We start from the raw sequence: 16,807 nt of genomic DNA on the forward strand, positions 1-16,807 counted from the left end.
AGGCATATTTCATTATCTGTCCTGAACTGACTTCATCAAACCAACTCTTATTCTGAATGGTAACATTCTATGTTTCCAAAAAACTTTTAACTACTGACTAGTCACAACGGAAGTTAAAGTTTTGGAGGTCTATCAGGACACATTACAAAAGTTTACCCAAATCACTGGCCTCAAAATTGGACCAGCTGACATTCGAGTTGATTCTTTTATATCTTGTACATACCACATTGTTGGGGGAGTTATTAGAATGTCCCTCCATGGAGCATCATTGACCTCTAAGTGTGACCCTTACACTAGCAACATTTGTCTTCTTATGGTAAACCATATACATGTATAAAGCTATATGAATAGCTATCCATACATTTAGATGTTATAAAACAGACAATTAAATGTCTTAAATCTATAATCTATCTTTACAAATCTATGAAGTAGGATCATGATCTTTATTATTTTTTTTTTTGGATTTAACGTCGCACCGACACATGATAGGTCATATGGCAACTTTCCAGCTTTGATGGTGGAGGAAGACCCCAGGTGCCCCTCCGTGCATTATTTCATCACGAGCGGGCACCTGGGTAGAATCACCGACCTTCCGTAAGCCAGCTTGATGGCTTCCTCACATGAGGAATTCAACGCCCCGAGTGAGGCTCGAACCCACTCTTGACCTTTAAGCCCGGGGTCCGTATACAATATTATTATAGCGAATACGTAATATATTATTCATCCAGGCATGGCAAAGTTGCTATCAGGACCAAAAAGTGACAGACTGAAGATCACGGTGCAAAATGTATTATCGCCAGGGGACTCGAAGGAAACGTGGTGTGTATCCAATATGCATTTTTGCAAGAGAAAAATTCATATTGTTATTATAAGGCAGTTCGATTGATTGATTAATTAATTAAACACAATTTGTCTTTATCTATCCTTTTTCATTTTCAATGGAAAAATGAGTAAAGACCAACACTATAAACCGATTACTAATACTCACATCACCAATAACGTATGGATGACCATTTGGACATCCTGTAATAAAACAACAGAGCAAGTTTTAAACAGACAAAAAACAATCACTTTTAAAAGTTAAAAAATATCAAATATTTCTAATTTGTTTACATAGGCTTTCAAACATTTAACATTTTATAAGCTACAGTTTACAAAACAAGTTTTCCTATTTCTATCCTTTATTAATTATTATTTTTATCAGACAATTGCGTCATGCATGTCCTGGAAAAAAAACAATTTACTGTTTTTCTTCTTCATAGTAGAGTTTATACAACTTTGCTTGTACAGTTTCAAGATTGGCTTCAAACTAATTACTGCTTTACATAATCTACTCGGCCAACATATCAATTGCAAGATGCCACTAGACATACTAAATGGTCATACCGAAACATTTCATTTCCTCTTACTAGTACCTAGACCAAACCAGGTAGATCAGTCTGACACATTAATTTAATGAATTCACTAAAGTTTGACAAATCTTACTATAAAACACAGGATTGTGATCTGCTCCCCTCACTTGGTTTCTTGCCGCCAACAAGGCTTCTTTCACATCTTCTAGGTCGTCTTGGGGCATTGTTGGTAAAAATGAATTCTGAAACAACAGGTCATATTCATTTGTTTCTTTGTTATCATGGCTTACTGTTTCAAAATTGTATTACACTTATTAGAAACTTACCTGACTTTATGTATTTTAATTATACTGTATAGCCTTTATTTCATGTAGTCTTTATACATTTCTTTCTGCTGATTTAATTATAAACTCAATAACGATAGTCTATATATTAAATACAAATTTCACATGGCGCAGATATTTATTAAGCAAGTAAAAATCTTACAACATATGCTTGTGGATTTGTCATCAAGGCAGTCAAAGGCTGCAGTAAAGTTCCAGTCCCATTAAAATGCGACATCACAGAAAAGAAGTGAACAATAAGGCACTGAATTCCCTGTAAGCGTAGACTTGAGCCCTCTATGACTGCCAGATGTCTTGGTAGGAGCTGGTTCATTACCAAAGCTTGCATAAATGGCTATAAAATAGACATATATGAATCATTCACATGAAGCTTTTAAGATACACGAGACACAAACTTTTATTGTTTCCTAAGTCTAGGGTCACACTCTGGTCTTGCAAAGAACAATTAAAAAGAAAAAACTCGGGTGCACAAATTCACATGCTAGATACAATTCCTACATGGTTTCATGACTCTAGGTGAAGTAACTTTTAAGATATATGCAACATAAATGTTTAAACACTTTATGTGCATTTATCTCTTAAGTCAAGGATCATTGTTCGAGTGCAACCCCGAACAGAACACCAGCTGCTCAACTTCACATGCTATAATAACAATCCCTTAACGTTTTACGACTCTGTCAAATACTTTTTGAGATACATGCGACAAACTTGTATCCCATTTATGCATATGTTTGACAATCAAAGGCCATAACTGGTCTGACTAACAAATCCGTAAACAAAATCCCAGCTGCACAACTTCATATAACATAGTGACGTTTTTGGAAAACGTTTTGTATATCCTCTAACTGAAATAATCTAATTTCATTATTTAAAGGAAATTGGAGCAGTTTCATAATATGCAAAACTAGGCCTTGTAGGGATAAATTCTAGTAAGTCTAAACTGATCAGTTCTGCCTAGTTTGACCAAATTATAATGAAATACGTACACAAAATTTAGTATGAGATAATCCTCTCTTTTCTCATGTCATTTGGAACATTATCTTACCTTGTTTTTGACCGCATCACTGTTTCCAATGAACTGTGTAAGAGTCTGCATCACCTGGATATAATTTAAAATGCCATCAAAGAAGTTGGCCTGGACTAAAATTCCTCTCATATCAATAGCCATATTTTGTATTTGTAAAGTAAACAAGAGTGCGTAGAACACGAAATGCCCCCTTTGATGCATTCAGTAATTGCACAAGAAGCAGAAATTATTATCACTGTACACAAAAGTTCTACTATTCTGTAGAGACTTACCCTAAGCCTTCTTTACACAAGGGAAACAATCCGTTTATATAGTGAAATTGTTGAGTGAACACCGTTTCTTAATCCTAATCCTGCCCATGTTATATCAGTGCAAAGGAAAAGTAACCTATCTACATGTTGTATGTTAAATGCTATGCATGATAACACAGTTATGTATCTAACAGTCTTGAAATTGATTTCTTCCATTTTTTTCATATTTCTAGATATTTTTCCCATACTTTGACACATATGTATGGGTAGTTGGGATTGTTCTCTTTCCAGCAGTAACCTTTTCAATATATTTCACCTTGTGAAATTCTGTGGGCTTTGACTTTTTAAAAAAAATCGTCTGTTTATTGACAAATTTCAGAACAGAAAATGTCCTACTTTCCCCAGGGCAATCAATTATTTGATCTTTACATGGTTTTTGTATTCAGGTTGCTAATCCATGTGGCAAATATGCATGCTTTTTCCATGATTAGAGGTAAAAAGGACATAGTTTGCATGAGGTTCTAGGACAATAGCTACCTAAGCCTATCATAAAGTCTTTGCGGAGTTGTCTCCATTTTTTTCCAAATCTTTCACCCAGGATCATTTTCTTCAGCTCAAATAGCTCCTTTTCAGGAAATGATATCTTAATAATTTTTTCAGTTCTTGTATTTTGATGAGGTTAACTACACATATAATTATTTAATATAGATAGCTCCTACTTAAGTTTGTATTTTTAGTTACAATGCCTATATTCTGGGTCAATGTGACTTTGACCTTTGACCTACTGACCTCACAATCAACAGGGGTCATCTGCTGGTCATGATCAACCTCCCTATTGTTTCCTGATCCTAACCCCAAGCTTTCTCAACTTATCGTCCTGAAACCGTTTAAAGACACTGATTCTGGTATGCCTGGTATGTGGCCTATGGAGATGATAAGGTCTGCGTATTGGCGATAAGGGCCAATACACAAGTCAGGACCATTGGTAGACTTGCTTCTGTTTATCATAATAAGCTACTGTATAGCTACTGTGCAGTAAATAAATTGCAGGTGATATTTCTCACCTTTATAGCAAATCAGTTCTCACCTTTATAACGAGTTTAGAAAGCTTGATTGAATTAGGGCTAAATAAACAAAGTGATAAGATACAACAGTGTTTTGTCATATTTTTAATAAAGTAAGTTTTTTTAACAATTACATCTCATTATTGCTGTTTTTTATTATCAAAAATATAAAAAATGCATTCAGGCACATAGCTTTTAGAAGTAATAAATTATTGTGTATTTTGAACAATGATATATCTTTATTGCTGGATTTTATTATACATAAAAGAAAGTTAACATTATTTAGGCAACACAAGAGGAATTAAGCATTTTTAATATATAACATCCGTCTGTCTATATACCTTCTTTATCTATTAAAAATGCAACTGAACGCTTCTTTAATTTCTAATAAAATCCAGCAATTATCTTTTTTTTCCATTTTTATTTTGTTACTTTTGATAAAAAGATCATAATCATTGAATAAACAAACTTGCAATTTTTCTTATTAAGTTTTGAATAATTATTTTATAGTGAGAAATGCTTTGCTATAAGAGTTATAATTTAATTGGCCAGGACATTACTCAACATGACTGAGCAATCAAAATTAGTATCTTATCAATTAAAATAATTTTGTGTACATGCTGAAAAAAGACTAAAAAAAAAAAAACAACAGCATTTCAATTAATAAAATGCAAAACACAGGAAATAACCAATTTACCTGTAGGCAATAAAATTTATGATTCTCTGACAATAATTAGGCTACATGTCAAGTCTACAGGGGTTTTATGGACCCTTATCAGACTGGACCAGACAGGATCTTGTATATTGGGAATTAAAAAGTCTGGTATTTGGTGGGGGGGTCACTTATATAGGAGATTTTCTTTGCCTTTAACTATTCTGGGTCACTTTGACCTTGACCTTTTGCCTACTGACCTTTAAAATCAATAGGGGTCACCTGCTGGTCCTCCCTATCAGGTTTCGTGATTCTAGGCCCAAGCATTCTCAAGTTATTGTCCGGAAACAGTTTAACTGTTCCAGGTCGCTTTGACCTTGACCTTTGAACTACTAACCCCAAAATCAATAGGGGTCATCTGCTGGCCATGACCAACCTCTCTATCAACTTTCATGATCCTAGGCTAAAACATTCTTGAGTTATCATCTGGAAACTGTTTAACTATTCTGGGTCATTGTGACCTTGATCTTTGACCTACTGACCTTAAAATCAATTAGGGTCATCTGCTAGTCATGACCAATCTCCCTATCAACTTTCATGATCCTAGACCCAAGCACTCTTGAGTTATCATTATCATCTGGAAATCGATTAACTGTTCCAGGTTGCTGTGACCTTGAACTTTGACCTACTGACCTCAAAATCAAAAGAGGTCATCTGCTGGTCATGGCCAAGCTCCTTATCACCTTTCATGATCCTAGGCCCAAGCGTTCTTGAGTTATCATCCAGAAACCATTTAACTGTTCCGGGTCAGTGACCTTGACCTTTGACCTACTGGCCTCAAAATAAATAGGGATCATCTGCTGGTCATGGTGAACCTCCCTATAAACTTTCAAGATCCTAGACACAAGCGTTCTTGAGTTATCATCTGGAAATCGATTAACTGTTCCAGGTCGCTGTGACCTTGAACTTTGACCTACTGACCTCAAAATCAAAAGGGGTCATCTGCTGGTCACGGCCAACCTCCTTATCACCTTTCATGATCCTAGGCCCAAGCGTTCTTGAGATATCATCCAGAAACCGTTTAACTGTTCCGGGTCAGTGACCTTGACCTTTGACCAACTGACCTCAAAATCAATAGGGGTCACCTGCTGGTCATGATCAACCTCCCTATCAACTTTCATGATCCAATTGGTCTACATACCGACAGACCGATCGACCGACAGACATCTGCAACACAATATACCCCTCCTTCTTCGAAGGGGGGCATAAAAAGTAAACAGTATAAGCTATAACCTGAAACAGTATTTAAACATTCCAAAGAGGCTTTGAATATAATTGTACTCTCTTAGATGGTCAACATATCACACACTTAAACATGTTCAGCCAATCATAAAATAGAGATGCAAACATTTTCAAATAATTTAAAATTACATTTAATTTCACAGTATGACTTCTTTAATTAAAAAAGCCTGAAGGCACTGTGTCACTCACCTGACCTAGTTCTTGCCTCAAAACATAGTACATTGTATCTGATTTGGCCTTTCATAAAATAAAACATTCTGACCATGTTTTCTGTAAATCTGGTAGATCATTAATTGAGTCTGCTATTATTCTTCTTGGTTGCATTCTTTGCTTCCAAAGGATCTTTTTAGAGATTTTATTTTCAAAGTGACATAGTTTTTGACCTCAGGTGTCCCACTAATGAACTTGACATAGATTTCACACAGACAAATATTCTTACAAAGCTTTAATAATATATAATATGATGATCAAGTCCAAAAAGTGTATTTTCATCCATCAGATAGGGAGGCAACATTTATTTCCATTAACATTTCTTACAGAAATAATTAAAATCAGTAGAACATTCTAGGTTAAATGTAACTTCATTTTTTGGGTGATACCAACACAATTAAAGTAACACATTTTGAGAACCCTTTTGGCAGAAATACCAACCAGAAAGAAAAATTGATAAGCAGCTTCCTTACAAATAGGATTTCTTTAATCTTACTTGGATACGTAGCCAGCAGTAGTAAGGGCAACATGATTGAAAATTAAATTATACCTGTTGTGTGAGTTTCCTTTGCTCTTGTGGATACAAGTAAGAACTTGAGATTTCCCTGTGTACAGCAAGCTGTAAAATCGGCTCTATTCTTCTCCCTGCTGCATGAAGTTCCTAAAGCATAAATGTAATCAATTAATTAACATGGTATTGTAAAACAATCAAAACTAAATAGGTTGCAAGTTCTTCTTGTTTAAGGTTAAGTGCCGTTTTTCAACAGCATTTCAGTCATGTAATGGCGGACAGTTAACCTGATCAGTGGTCCTAGATCCTGTTTTCCACAAGTACCTGCTAACTTTCCCGCATGATGTAGAGACAGCGAAGAATGATTTCAGACATAATGTATTTATCATATCTTTACGGAGATCAGGAAAGATGAAGCCTATATTGAAAGCAGCTTCACGAAGTTCTTAATAAAATGGAGTGTAATATATTGTATAACCTGTACAATGTCCTCCAAATGTTCCACATTCTCTCCCAATGCTACTTTCGTTACAGCTTCTCTTACAGTTTTGTAACTTTCACCACAAACGATATATCTGTCGGAAACTTCAACTACCTGAAAAAAGTTAAAAAGGCTTGGTTTCAAATCCAGAAACCAAATCAATTTGCAGCAAGAACAAATATGCCCAGGGTACATTTCCAATGCAAAAAGGCTAACAATATTATCATGTTTTAAGAATATTCCGATCAATCTACTCCCACTAACTTTTTCAAGCTCTTGAAAACAGTTGTCTTATAGTCACCTGGATCACATGCTTAAGCGTATGATGTTATTAAATTTTCAATAAGCCAGTTTGCTTAGTTCTGCTCATTGTTTTCTCGTTTAGGGCAAACCCATTTTTTTAACTGAGTACCATACGCCGCTTTTCATGGAATTACATGCTAGTGTAGCATTGAAGGTTCCATGTGCACCGCCGTATGAACACATCTGCGGATGTCTCTAAATTGTTTTTTGTACTTTTAGCATGTGTAAATGTTGAGTTCAACCCGGGGCTAGAGGGCATGGACAGTAGCATGCATTTTAACTACCATCCATAAACAGGCTCAATCAAACCAAGCCTGCAACATTTTCGTTTTTGTTGTGTTGAGCGACCTGTGGAGTTTCCACTTTTTCTATTTTATAATGAAATCAGATTTGAAACTCTTTAATTGTATAGAAAGAACGCTGTATATTAGTAAATGAATTGTAAGTACCTGATCCCTGTTTGTATCCCTCATATTAATCCATCTGAGGAATGGGGCTGGGTTACGACAGATAGTCTGATATACATCTACACCAAAACATCTGCATAGGTGTTTCACCAAGTAGATCCTGTAAAAATCAATAAATATATGGTTGTCTTCATTGAAAAATTAATTGGTTCTAATATTATTCGAGATATTTATAACAGTGGAATTATAAACTCGAAACCCAACTTGCTTTATTATATACATGTATAGTTGCACAAAAGATCTAACATAGGCAAATGGGCAAACAAGGTGATTTTTAAGGCACTGGTTTAACAGCAGACATATTTGGTCACCGTTTGACCTCCTTAAACTTAAGATCAAAACATTAGGACCAGCACCTTAAGCAATGTAAGAAAAACTTAAATGACTAAAACTGGGAATAACTAGTAAAATAGAAAAAGTGGAAAACAGGTCGCTCAACACGCAAAAAAACGAAAATGCTGCAGGCTCGGTTTGACTGAAGTAGCATACTACAGTCATCTGACTTTTAATCATTTTCAGCTATAAATAGAATTCTGCTTCAACCCATGTTAGCCTGCATGCAGGGTGTTGCATATTTCATTACCTCTCATGAACAGACGCGGTTAAGCCGAGTCTGCTATTATGTTGCTTGGTTGCTTCCAAAGGATCTTTTCACAAATTTTATTAAATGATAAGGTTATGTATCAGGTGTACCTTGTCCATCTAACGTTTATATCTTCACACAGTTTCTGCGCTTCCTCAATCAATTTCCTCACACGACGTTCTACATCTCTTGTCTCTATATCATTCATTACAATATGAGCAATATATTTGGCTGCAACTGCAAGGCTCATTCTTGCACTAGCCAGTCCATATAATTTCTCTACTTTCAGCTCTTCTATTGCTATTGTCTGTGTAGCCCTACGTAAAGCTGCTGATGCATATTGTGTCTCTTCTACATCAACTCGGTTAGCTTCTTGTGTAAACATGTCCTAGACACATAAAACAATCTCATTCAGTTTATTCAAGAGCAGGAATATCATCAAGTTAATGTAGATTATGTCATATGTGTTTCTAATAACCAATCAGATGATACTACATAATTATGTCCTTCCACCACACAGTGCATGCGTGCGTGCATGTGCGTCTGTCTGTATGTCTGTCACAAATCTTGTCCGCACTCTTTAGGTCGAACATTTCTAATCCGATCTTCACCAAACTTGAACAAAATGTGTTTGCCAATAATTCCTCAGCCAAGTTCGATAACTAGCCAAATCGGCTAAGGCACTTCAGAATTATGGCCCTTGAAGCTTGTTTTTGATAAAGCACTGAATGTCTGATAAGGCAGCTGAAGTCTTGGTGCATGGTTGACTCATATACTACTATTCAGACGATTAGGCAGTTGTGGGATGCACTTTTCTCAAAAGCATCTCTAGTTATATTTTAATACTTTAATCAAAATTGAAAAGAGTAATTAAGTTTTGTATAGAGCCTGACATTATTTTATTAGTACATTGTTGATGAAAAATCAGGCTAGTTTTCTGTATAAACATGTAAGTTGTTTTTTGTCCATATCCAGGGATGACAGCGAAAATATCCTCAATGTAATGATCAATCTTTGCTAAGCTTCACAGAAAATTTAAATGGGCATAAGATTTTCTATATCCTGCTTATAGTTTTTTTGTCGGGTTTAGCAACACAACCATTGGCCATATGGCTACTTACCAGCTTTTAATGGTAGAGGAAGACGGTCACCCTAGGTGTTCCTACGTGCATCATCTCATCAGGACAGACACCTGAGTTGAAAACCAACTGGATGGCTTCCTCGCATGAAGAATTCAATGCCTCGAACAAGGCTTGAACCCAAATAGGTGAAGAGAAAGTAATTTGCAACCTTGACCACTCGGCCATGGATGCTAAGAAATCTTCACGTAAAGAATAGGAAATTATTTATTCTGCACATTAACCTGTGACATACAGGGATATGGAATTAAAAGGGCATTAAGTATCAACAAATGCATGAGATGAAACAGGTAGTAAGTGATTACCTACCTCTAAGCACTGGATGACAAGCAAGCAGAGTTCCACATAGTGTTGTTCCTGATCAGGCACATCCTGTCTTATAAAACCTGCTGCTTCGGTCAAATAATGCTCAAGGTTTTCTATAACATTGTCCTCACTGAATAAAAATAATTTCAAATACTTTAAATTGTCATGCAATAATAAAGTTATAAAGCAAACCTTAAAAGTATTACCAGTACTTTTTATACAGCACAACTACTAAAGTTTTCAGTCAATGGATAAATCAATTTATGTTGTTGGATTTATTGCATAACACTTTAAAAGACACTATGCTAAACAAATCTGTATAAACAGAAAATAAAATATAAACCATGATTTACAAGCATTTTCATAACTAAATTGTCCATTGTACCTTGTTCTCATAAGAAGCTGGAGAAGGAATGATCTGAAAACTGGGTTTGGATCAATTCCAGTGTCAAATATCGACAAATCTCTTGTGCGCTGGTGTTTACCCCTTGTGACAAAAAATATATAGCCAAGCAGTTTTTCCACAACCTCATGTGAAGGAGCAGTGTTGCTGGCAAAACATAACTGGGAAACCACATCCATGAAGAAGGTATTACATCTCTTCTGATAGTCTTTCAGTTTTTCTATGGCATTTCTAAAAGAAAATAGAACTGGTAATGCAGGGCAGAAGTGTTCTTCAAAACCACAGCAGTATATTAATAAAAAGATGCAGATATGTCAAAACAAAAAATTACATATAAAGACATATAAAGGAATGGATTTGTAGTTCACCTACTGAAGTTTTCTGTCTGGTTAATATTTTCAAGGTGCAAATCACCAGCTGATAATTAATTACAATAAATACATACTTTTTCGCTAGTTGCCGCTGTGGCTGCCAGTTTCCAGCAAATTCTTTGTGGCATTTTGCGCATCTGTTTTCCCCAAGAGCCTTCATACCATCATAACACTGGTCACACAAAACATCTTTGCATGGTAGTACAAATGGTGGACCTTCTAGGACAGATTCACAGAGGCAGCACTTCACTTCTTCCCTAAATAGACATAAAATGTGTAATGAAACTATGCCAATATAATAAGTGTAACAAACATTGGTACATTTAAAAATAAATTCAGAACTAGGTGTGTGTGTCCATAGGACACTGATGCCCACACTTCCTGTCACTGTACATGGTTTCATGACTAGGTGAATTTTTTTAAATATATATGCAACATACACTTTTTAAGACTTTATGTGCACTTTAAATTAAGTCAAAAACCTTTGGTCTAGCTGAGTGAAAACAGAACACTAGGTGCACAACTTCACATCATATATAACAATCCTCTATGTTCTATGACTAAAGGTCAACTGACAAATGCATTTTGAAATAATATTATATGGGACACAATCTTTTATGCCCTTAATCCGCATTTTTGACAAAGTCAAGGGTCATAACTCTGGTCTTGCAAAGAGAAATCAAAAACAAAACTCAGGTGCACAAATTCACATGCTGAATAATATTTCTACCTGAATTCATGACTCTCGGTCATATATGTTTTATGACATATGCAACACAAACTTTTAAGCACTTAATGTGTATATTTCACTAAGTCAATCTGTTTGTTTGTTTTAGGTTTAAAGCCATATTTCAACAGTATTTCAGCTATGTAACGGTGGGCAGTTAACCTTACCAATGTTCCTGGATTCTGTACCCGTACAATTTGTTCTCAGCAAAGAAGTGCAAACTTTCCCACATGAGTCAGTGGTAGAGGACAAATGATTTCAGACACAATGTCTTTTATCAAATCGTCATGAAGAACGTAAGCCCTCGCCCGGAGATCAAACTCACGACCCCGTTATCTATAGATCTGCGCTCTCCCTACTAAGTCAATGACCATAAATCTGGATTGGCTGAGTGAAATCCCAAACAGAACACAGATGCGCAACTTCACATGCTATAAAACAATCCTCTTGTTTTATTACTCTTTAGCAAATACTTGAAATGCATGCAATAGAAGCTTTTACGTTCTAATAAAGCATGTATTATACATTTGTGACCTAACTCTGGTCTGATCAATAGAAATCACCAACAAAAGTGTATGTGCACAAGTTTGCCTGATGAATAATATTCCTATTATGTTTCATGACCCTAGGTCAAATATGTTTCAAGATACGTGTGACAAAAGCTTTTATGCTATATTAATTCAAGAGCCATAACTCTGATTAGGCTGAGTGAAACCGCAAACAAAACCCCACATGTACAACTTCACATACTGAATAATATTCCTATAATGTTTCATAGTCCTAGGTCAAATACTTTTTGGGACACATGTATGGGACCTTTTTATGCATATTTTTTACCAACTCGGTTGTAGCTGTGTGAAATCGCAATTAAAACACCAGGTGCACAACTTCACATGCTGAATGACAATCCTGTGACGTTTGATGATTCTGGGTTAAATATTTTTTGAGATATGCATGACACAAATTCAAACAGATGGATGGACGGACAGGGGCAACTCTATGAGCCCCACAAACACAATTATGTGCTAGCAGTACCACCAAAAGGTCGTAGAATTTGACATGAAATCCAAACAATAGAACAACTTGACTTTTAATGCAAGTTTGTTCAACAAATGAATCAATTCTGAGGTCTTAGAGGCTGCACTGTTTCAATGGGATTTAGTCTAAGAGCAAAAGATAATGTCTCTTGCTTGTTCTTTGAGACTGACTGAAATAACAATATGCCCTAAAGAGTTTGGGGTAAGTTGTCAGTTACTTGAGAAGAACAGATCAATACCAGTACAGAATTGAAGTACAATTTTAAAGTTCACTCAAATTCCTGTATCATAATTTACATAGTTAATACTTGCTAAAGACTATGCATATAATGTATATCATTTGCCCTTAATTGTCAATAATTTAAAACCAGTCAAAACTGTCATGTAATTACTTCGGAATCCCCTTTTATAAAAAGAGTAACAATTCTCTTGAAAGCAAACATATAAGTAACATTTCTGGTCTTAAATGTAACACTGTTCAAATCATTCTGTAAATAATACTTTATCATTTAGATACTATGAAAAAATACTATATACCCCATATATTCCTTCATAGCTTGTTTATTACAACTCTTGAGAAATTTTTCAACACCTGCCAGGGACTTCATTTCTTTTAAATCTGTCTCTTCTCCAAGTAGCTACAAATACAAGATAGCAGAGTTTTCAACTTCTCATTACTTTTTTGTCTCTTACTATTATGAGGCAATGTATTAGGTATAACTGCAGGGTACAGTCTAACTCACACCATTATGTAAGCGTAATGATACATTTTACTGAAATGGTATTATTGAATGTTACAGACATATTATGTTGCATGTTTGGTTTTGTCTTGGGTTTACATCACATCACCACAATATCATAGCAACTTTTCAGTAGTAGGACCACCTACCATTTGTAGTTCGATGGCTTCCCCTACTACAACCCAAGCAATATTTTGAACTCACAACAGTGAGGGGCAAGCAACTAGTAGGTATAAGAAATAGAGACCAATATAACTGCACCTTTACTTATCCTACCTTTTATGCATTACAAAAGAGCTTCTATTGTGTCATTTTGATACAAGCAAAACTGTATTATCTGCACTATAAAATACTTACTGGTATTTCATTTTATTATTGGCGTGTTAAAAGTTATTTTTTTTACTGTAAGTAAGCTGATAAAATCATATGAAGCAGGTGTACATGCAAACACTTATGAATAAATACTAAATGTTTTGTTAAAGGTATGATATTGTGTCTTAAACCATTTTCATTTCCACTCAATTGTGTAATTGCAAGGAAAGTAAACTAATAGATATCTCTGCTTATAAGTACTGGTCTAAGGCAAGTGTTGTCATTCTTTGTGGATCACAACTTTAAATTAAATATCAAAAGTTCTGTTACTGATATTTAACAAAACTTTCATAAATTTCACATTTGTAAAATCTTTTTTGGTCATTTCAAGGACTTAGAAATCAATTTCTAGACTTTATTTAATGTATTTCTAGCACTGAAAATTTTAGGGTCTATCTCTACAATTGGAAGTCAGCGACCTTAACCACGGATGCCCATATTTTGCTGGATGGGAATCTTTGTATCATAACTTTGCTTTGATTTACTAATAGTTACTACATACATGTTCCCTATTTCTTCAGTAAGTGTTCCAAACTGAACATCAAAGTTACAGAGACCGTTAATGTTCAAATTAAAAACATATAATTTTCCATTTTAAAGTAAACACATTCTAAGTGGATGGTAGGGAATCACAAGGTATGCATAATTATGTCACTGTGTGCTATATCTAAAACAAGGTTAGCATAAAATGTATAGCAAGTTCAACACTAAACAAAGATTCCTTACCATCCAAAGTGGCATACAATGTTTAATTGTGATTTTATCTTCCCTCTCAGTTGCACAGACATGCTCCAAGAATAATTTTACAACCATTACTCTACTCCATAATCCCCTGAAAACATATACATTATATAAATATACCTTTCTCAAGAAGAGACCACTTTAAAAATAAATTAGACTTTCTTAGCAAGTGTATCAAAACATAACATCACTGTGCATAATAAACGTTTTTTTTTGTAACTGCAGATAAAGCACCAACAGTCTTATGAGTGCATTATTTAACTATATATCAGTATTGAATATTGCAACTAGGTAAATATGAAAATCATTTCAATATGTAATAGGAATTGCACATTTTACTACTGACATGATTGTATAAAGTGCCAATGGGGGCTTTCAATAAAAAACAACAACATACTTTGCCCTTCGTACAGACTGGACACTATGAGCTCCGTACAGAGTGTGATCTTCACCATGCAAACTGATCACTTTTTCTACGACAGGTCTGTATCGATGCACTTTATTTAACCAATGTGAGCGACCTCGTGGATTGTTGAGGTCAGTACCTTTTGGTGACAAATTTTCTAGGAGCAGGCACAGAGCTGAAAATGTCTGTAAAAATAACACAGAACAAAATACAGTATATCACTACTTAACAGTGAAGATAAAAAAGATAACTATGTTATCTGTTATATGTAAGAAAAATGTTTTTGTTTGTTTGTTTTGGGTTTAACGCCGTTTTTCAACAGTATTTCAGTCATGTAACGGCGGGCAGTTAACCTAACCAGTGTTCCTGGGTTCTGTACCAGTACAAACCTGTTCTCCGCAAGTAACTGCCAACTTCCCCACATGAATTATCAGAGGTGGAGGACTAAGTAAGAACAAGAGCACCGCCTTGCGGGTGCTGACGCTCATCTGACTTTTTTTATGTAATAGAAATATTGTCCTACCCATGATTTTCTAAGTCTAAAAAGGGCCATTATTCTTGCAAAAAGCAGGATAGAGTTACGTTTCTTGATGTACAGTGTCCACTTATGATGGTGAAAAACTGTTGCAAGTTTTAAAGCAATAGCTTTGATAGTTTATGAGAAAAGTTGACTTAAACATAATACTCAACCAAGAAAATGATTTTCTAAGTCCAAAAGGGGCAATAATTATTGCAAAAAGCAGGATGGAGTTACGTTGCTTGCTGTACATGGTCAGCTTATGATGGTGAACAAGTGTTGCAAGTTTCAAAGCAATAGCTTTGATAGTTTAAGAGAAAAAGTTGACCTAAACATAAAACTTAACCAAGAAATCTGATATTTTCTAAGTCCAAAAGGGGCCATAAATCTTGCAAAAAGCAGGACAGAGTTATGTTTCTTGCTGTACAGGGTCAACTTATGATGGTGAACAAGTGTTGCAAGTTTTAAAGCAATAGCTTGATAGTTTAGGATAAAAGTTGACCTAAACATAAAACTTAACCAAGAAAACTGATTTTCTAAGTCCAAAAGGGGCAATAAATCTTGCAAAAAACAAGATGGAGTTATGTTTCTTGATGTACAGGGTCTGCTTATGATGGTGAACAAGTATTCCAAGTTTCAAAGCAATAGCTTTGATAGTTTAGGAGAAAAGTTGACCTAAACATAAAACTTAACCAAGAAATCTGATATTTTCTAAGTACAAAAGGGGCCATAAATCTTGCAAAAAGCAAGATAGAGTTATGTTTCTTGCTATAAAGGGTCAGCGTATGATGGTGAACAAGTATTCCAAGTTTCAAAGCAATAGCTTTGATAGTTTAGGAGAAAAGCTGACCTAAACATAAAACTTAACCAGGCAAAGCCAACGCAGACGCCGACGCCGACAACCGCTCAAGTGATGACAATAACTCATCATTTTTTTTCAAAAAATCAGATGAGCTAAAAATGTCAATCATCATTGATCATTATGTGGATGTAACTTTGCAGTGCTCCTAAAGTTTGTTTTTAAACAGAGTAGACTTAAATCTTAAGACTACAAAACAATTTGATTCTTAACAGCTCCTAATTTTGTCATCATTAAAATCAAGGAAATTGTGTGTAATTCATTGATATGATTGTCAAAGAAAGGTCACTTGCAAACAGTCTAACCGAAAAACTAGAACTATCACTAAAGGTAAGTTTTACTGCCACTAAAAAGCTTGAATGAAAAGGTTGTACTGATAATAAATAATATTAGGTTATTTAACAATGTTCTGTACAATACGGTGATATATTTGGATGAGTACCCAGCTGAGAAAACCATATTGGACGAGCCGCTAGGCGAGTTCAATATGGTTTTCTCAGCTGGGTACGAGTCCAAATATATCTTGTATTGTACAGTACAATGTTAAATAACCTTCTTATTCTATATCTATTTTATCTTACTATAATAATAGTTTAAATTAAAAATGTTTTACTGAATATTGTATTCCTGTCTTTTTTTACC

The 16,807-nt window shown here is 35.0% G+C and overlaps 1 protein-coding gene across 2 annotated transcripts in view; it reads right to left on the minus strand.

Moving 5' to 3' along the window:
- LOC123550952 (E3 ubiquitin-protein ligase rnf213-alpha-like) overlaps positions 1 to 16,807 on the minus strand; it is a 79,439-nt gene that overhangs the window by 13,662 nt on the left and 48,970 nt on the right. For both annotated transcript variants that reach the window (XM_053540367.1, XM_053540366.1), the window contains exons 34-47: positions 14,781 to 14,974; positions 14,369 to 14,474; positions 13,068 to 13,168; positions 10,841 to 11,023; positions 10,378 to 10,626; positions 9,996 to 10,122; positions 8,658 to 8,935; positions 7,947 to 8,064; positions 7,192 to 7,308; positions 6,753 to 6,863; positions 2,742 to 2,795; positions 1,839 to 2,030; positions 1,486 to 1,594; positions 989 to 1,023 (exon numbers count right to left, since the gene is read on the minus strand). In XM_053540367.1, the coding sequence (XP_053396342.1) occupies positions 989 to 1,023; positions 1,486 to 1,594; positions 1,839 to 2,030; positions 2,742 to 2,795; positions 6,753 to 6,863; positions 7,192 to 7,308; positions 7,947 to 8,064; positions 8,658 to 8,935; positions 9,996 to 10,122; positions 10,378 to 10,626; positions 10,841 to 11,023; positions 13,068 to 13,168; positions 14,369 to 14,474; positions 14,781 to 14,974 (1,974 nt within the window). The remainder of the gene's footprint in view (positions 1 to 988; positions 1,024 to 1,485; positions 1,595 to 1,838; positions 2,031 to 2,741; positions 2,796 to 6,752; positions 6,864 to 7,191; positions 7,309 to 7,946; positions 8,065 to 8,657; positions 8,936 to 9,995; positions 10,123 to 10,377; positions 10,627 to 10,840; positions 11,024 to 13,067; positions 13,169 to 14,368; positions 14,475 to 14,780; positions 14,975 to 16,807) is intronic.

The sequence above is a fragment of the Mercenaria mercenaria genome, chromosome 4 (genome assembly GCF_021730395.1).
Source record: "Mercenaria mercenaria strain notata chromosome 4, MADL_Memer_1, whole genome shotgun sequence".
NCBI classification, from domain to species: domain Eukaryota; kingdom Metazoa; phylum Mollusca; class Bivalvia; order Venerida; family Veneridae; genus Mercenaria; species Mercenaria mercenaria.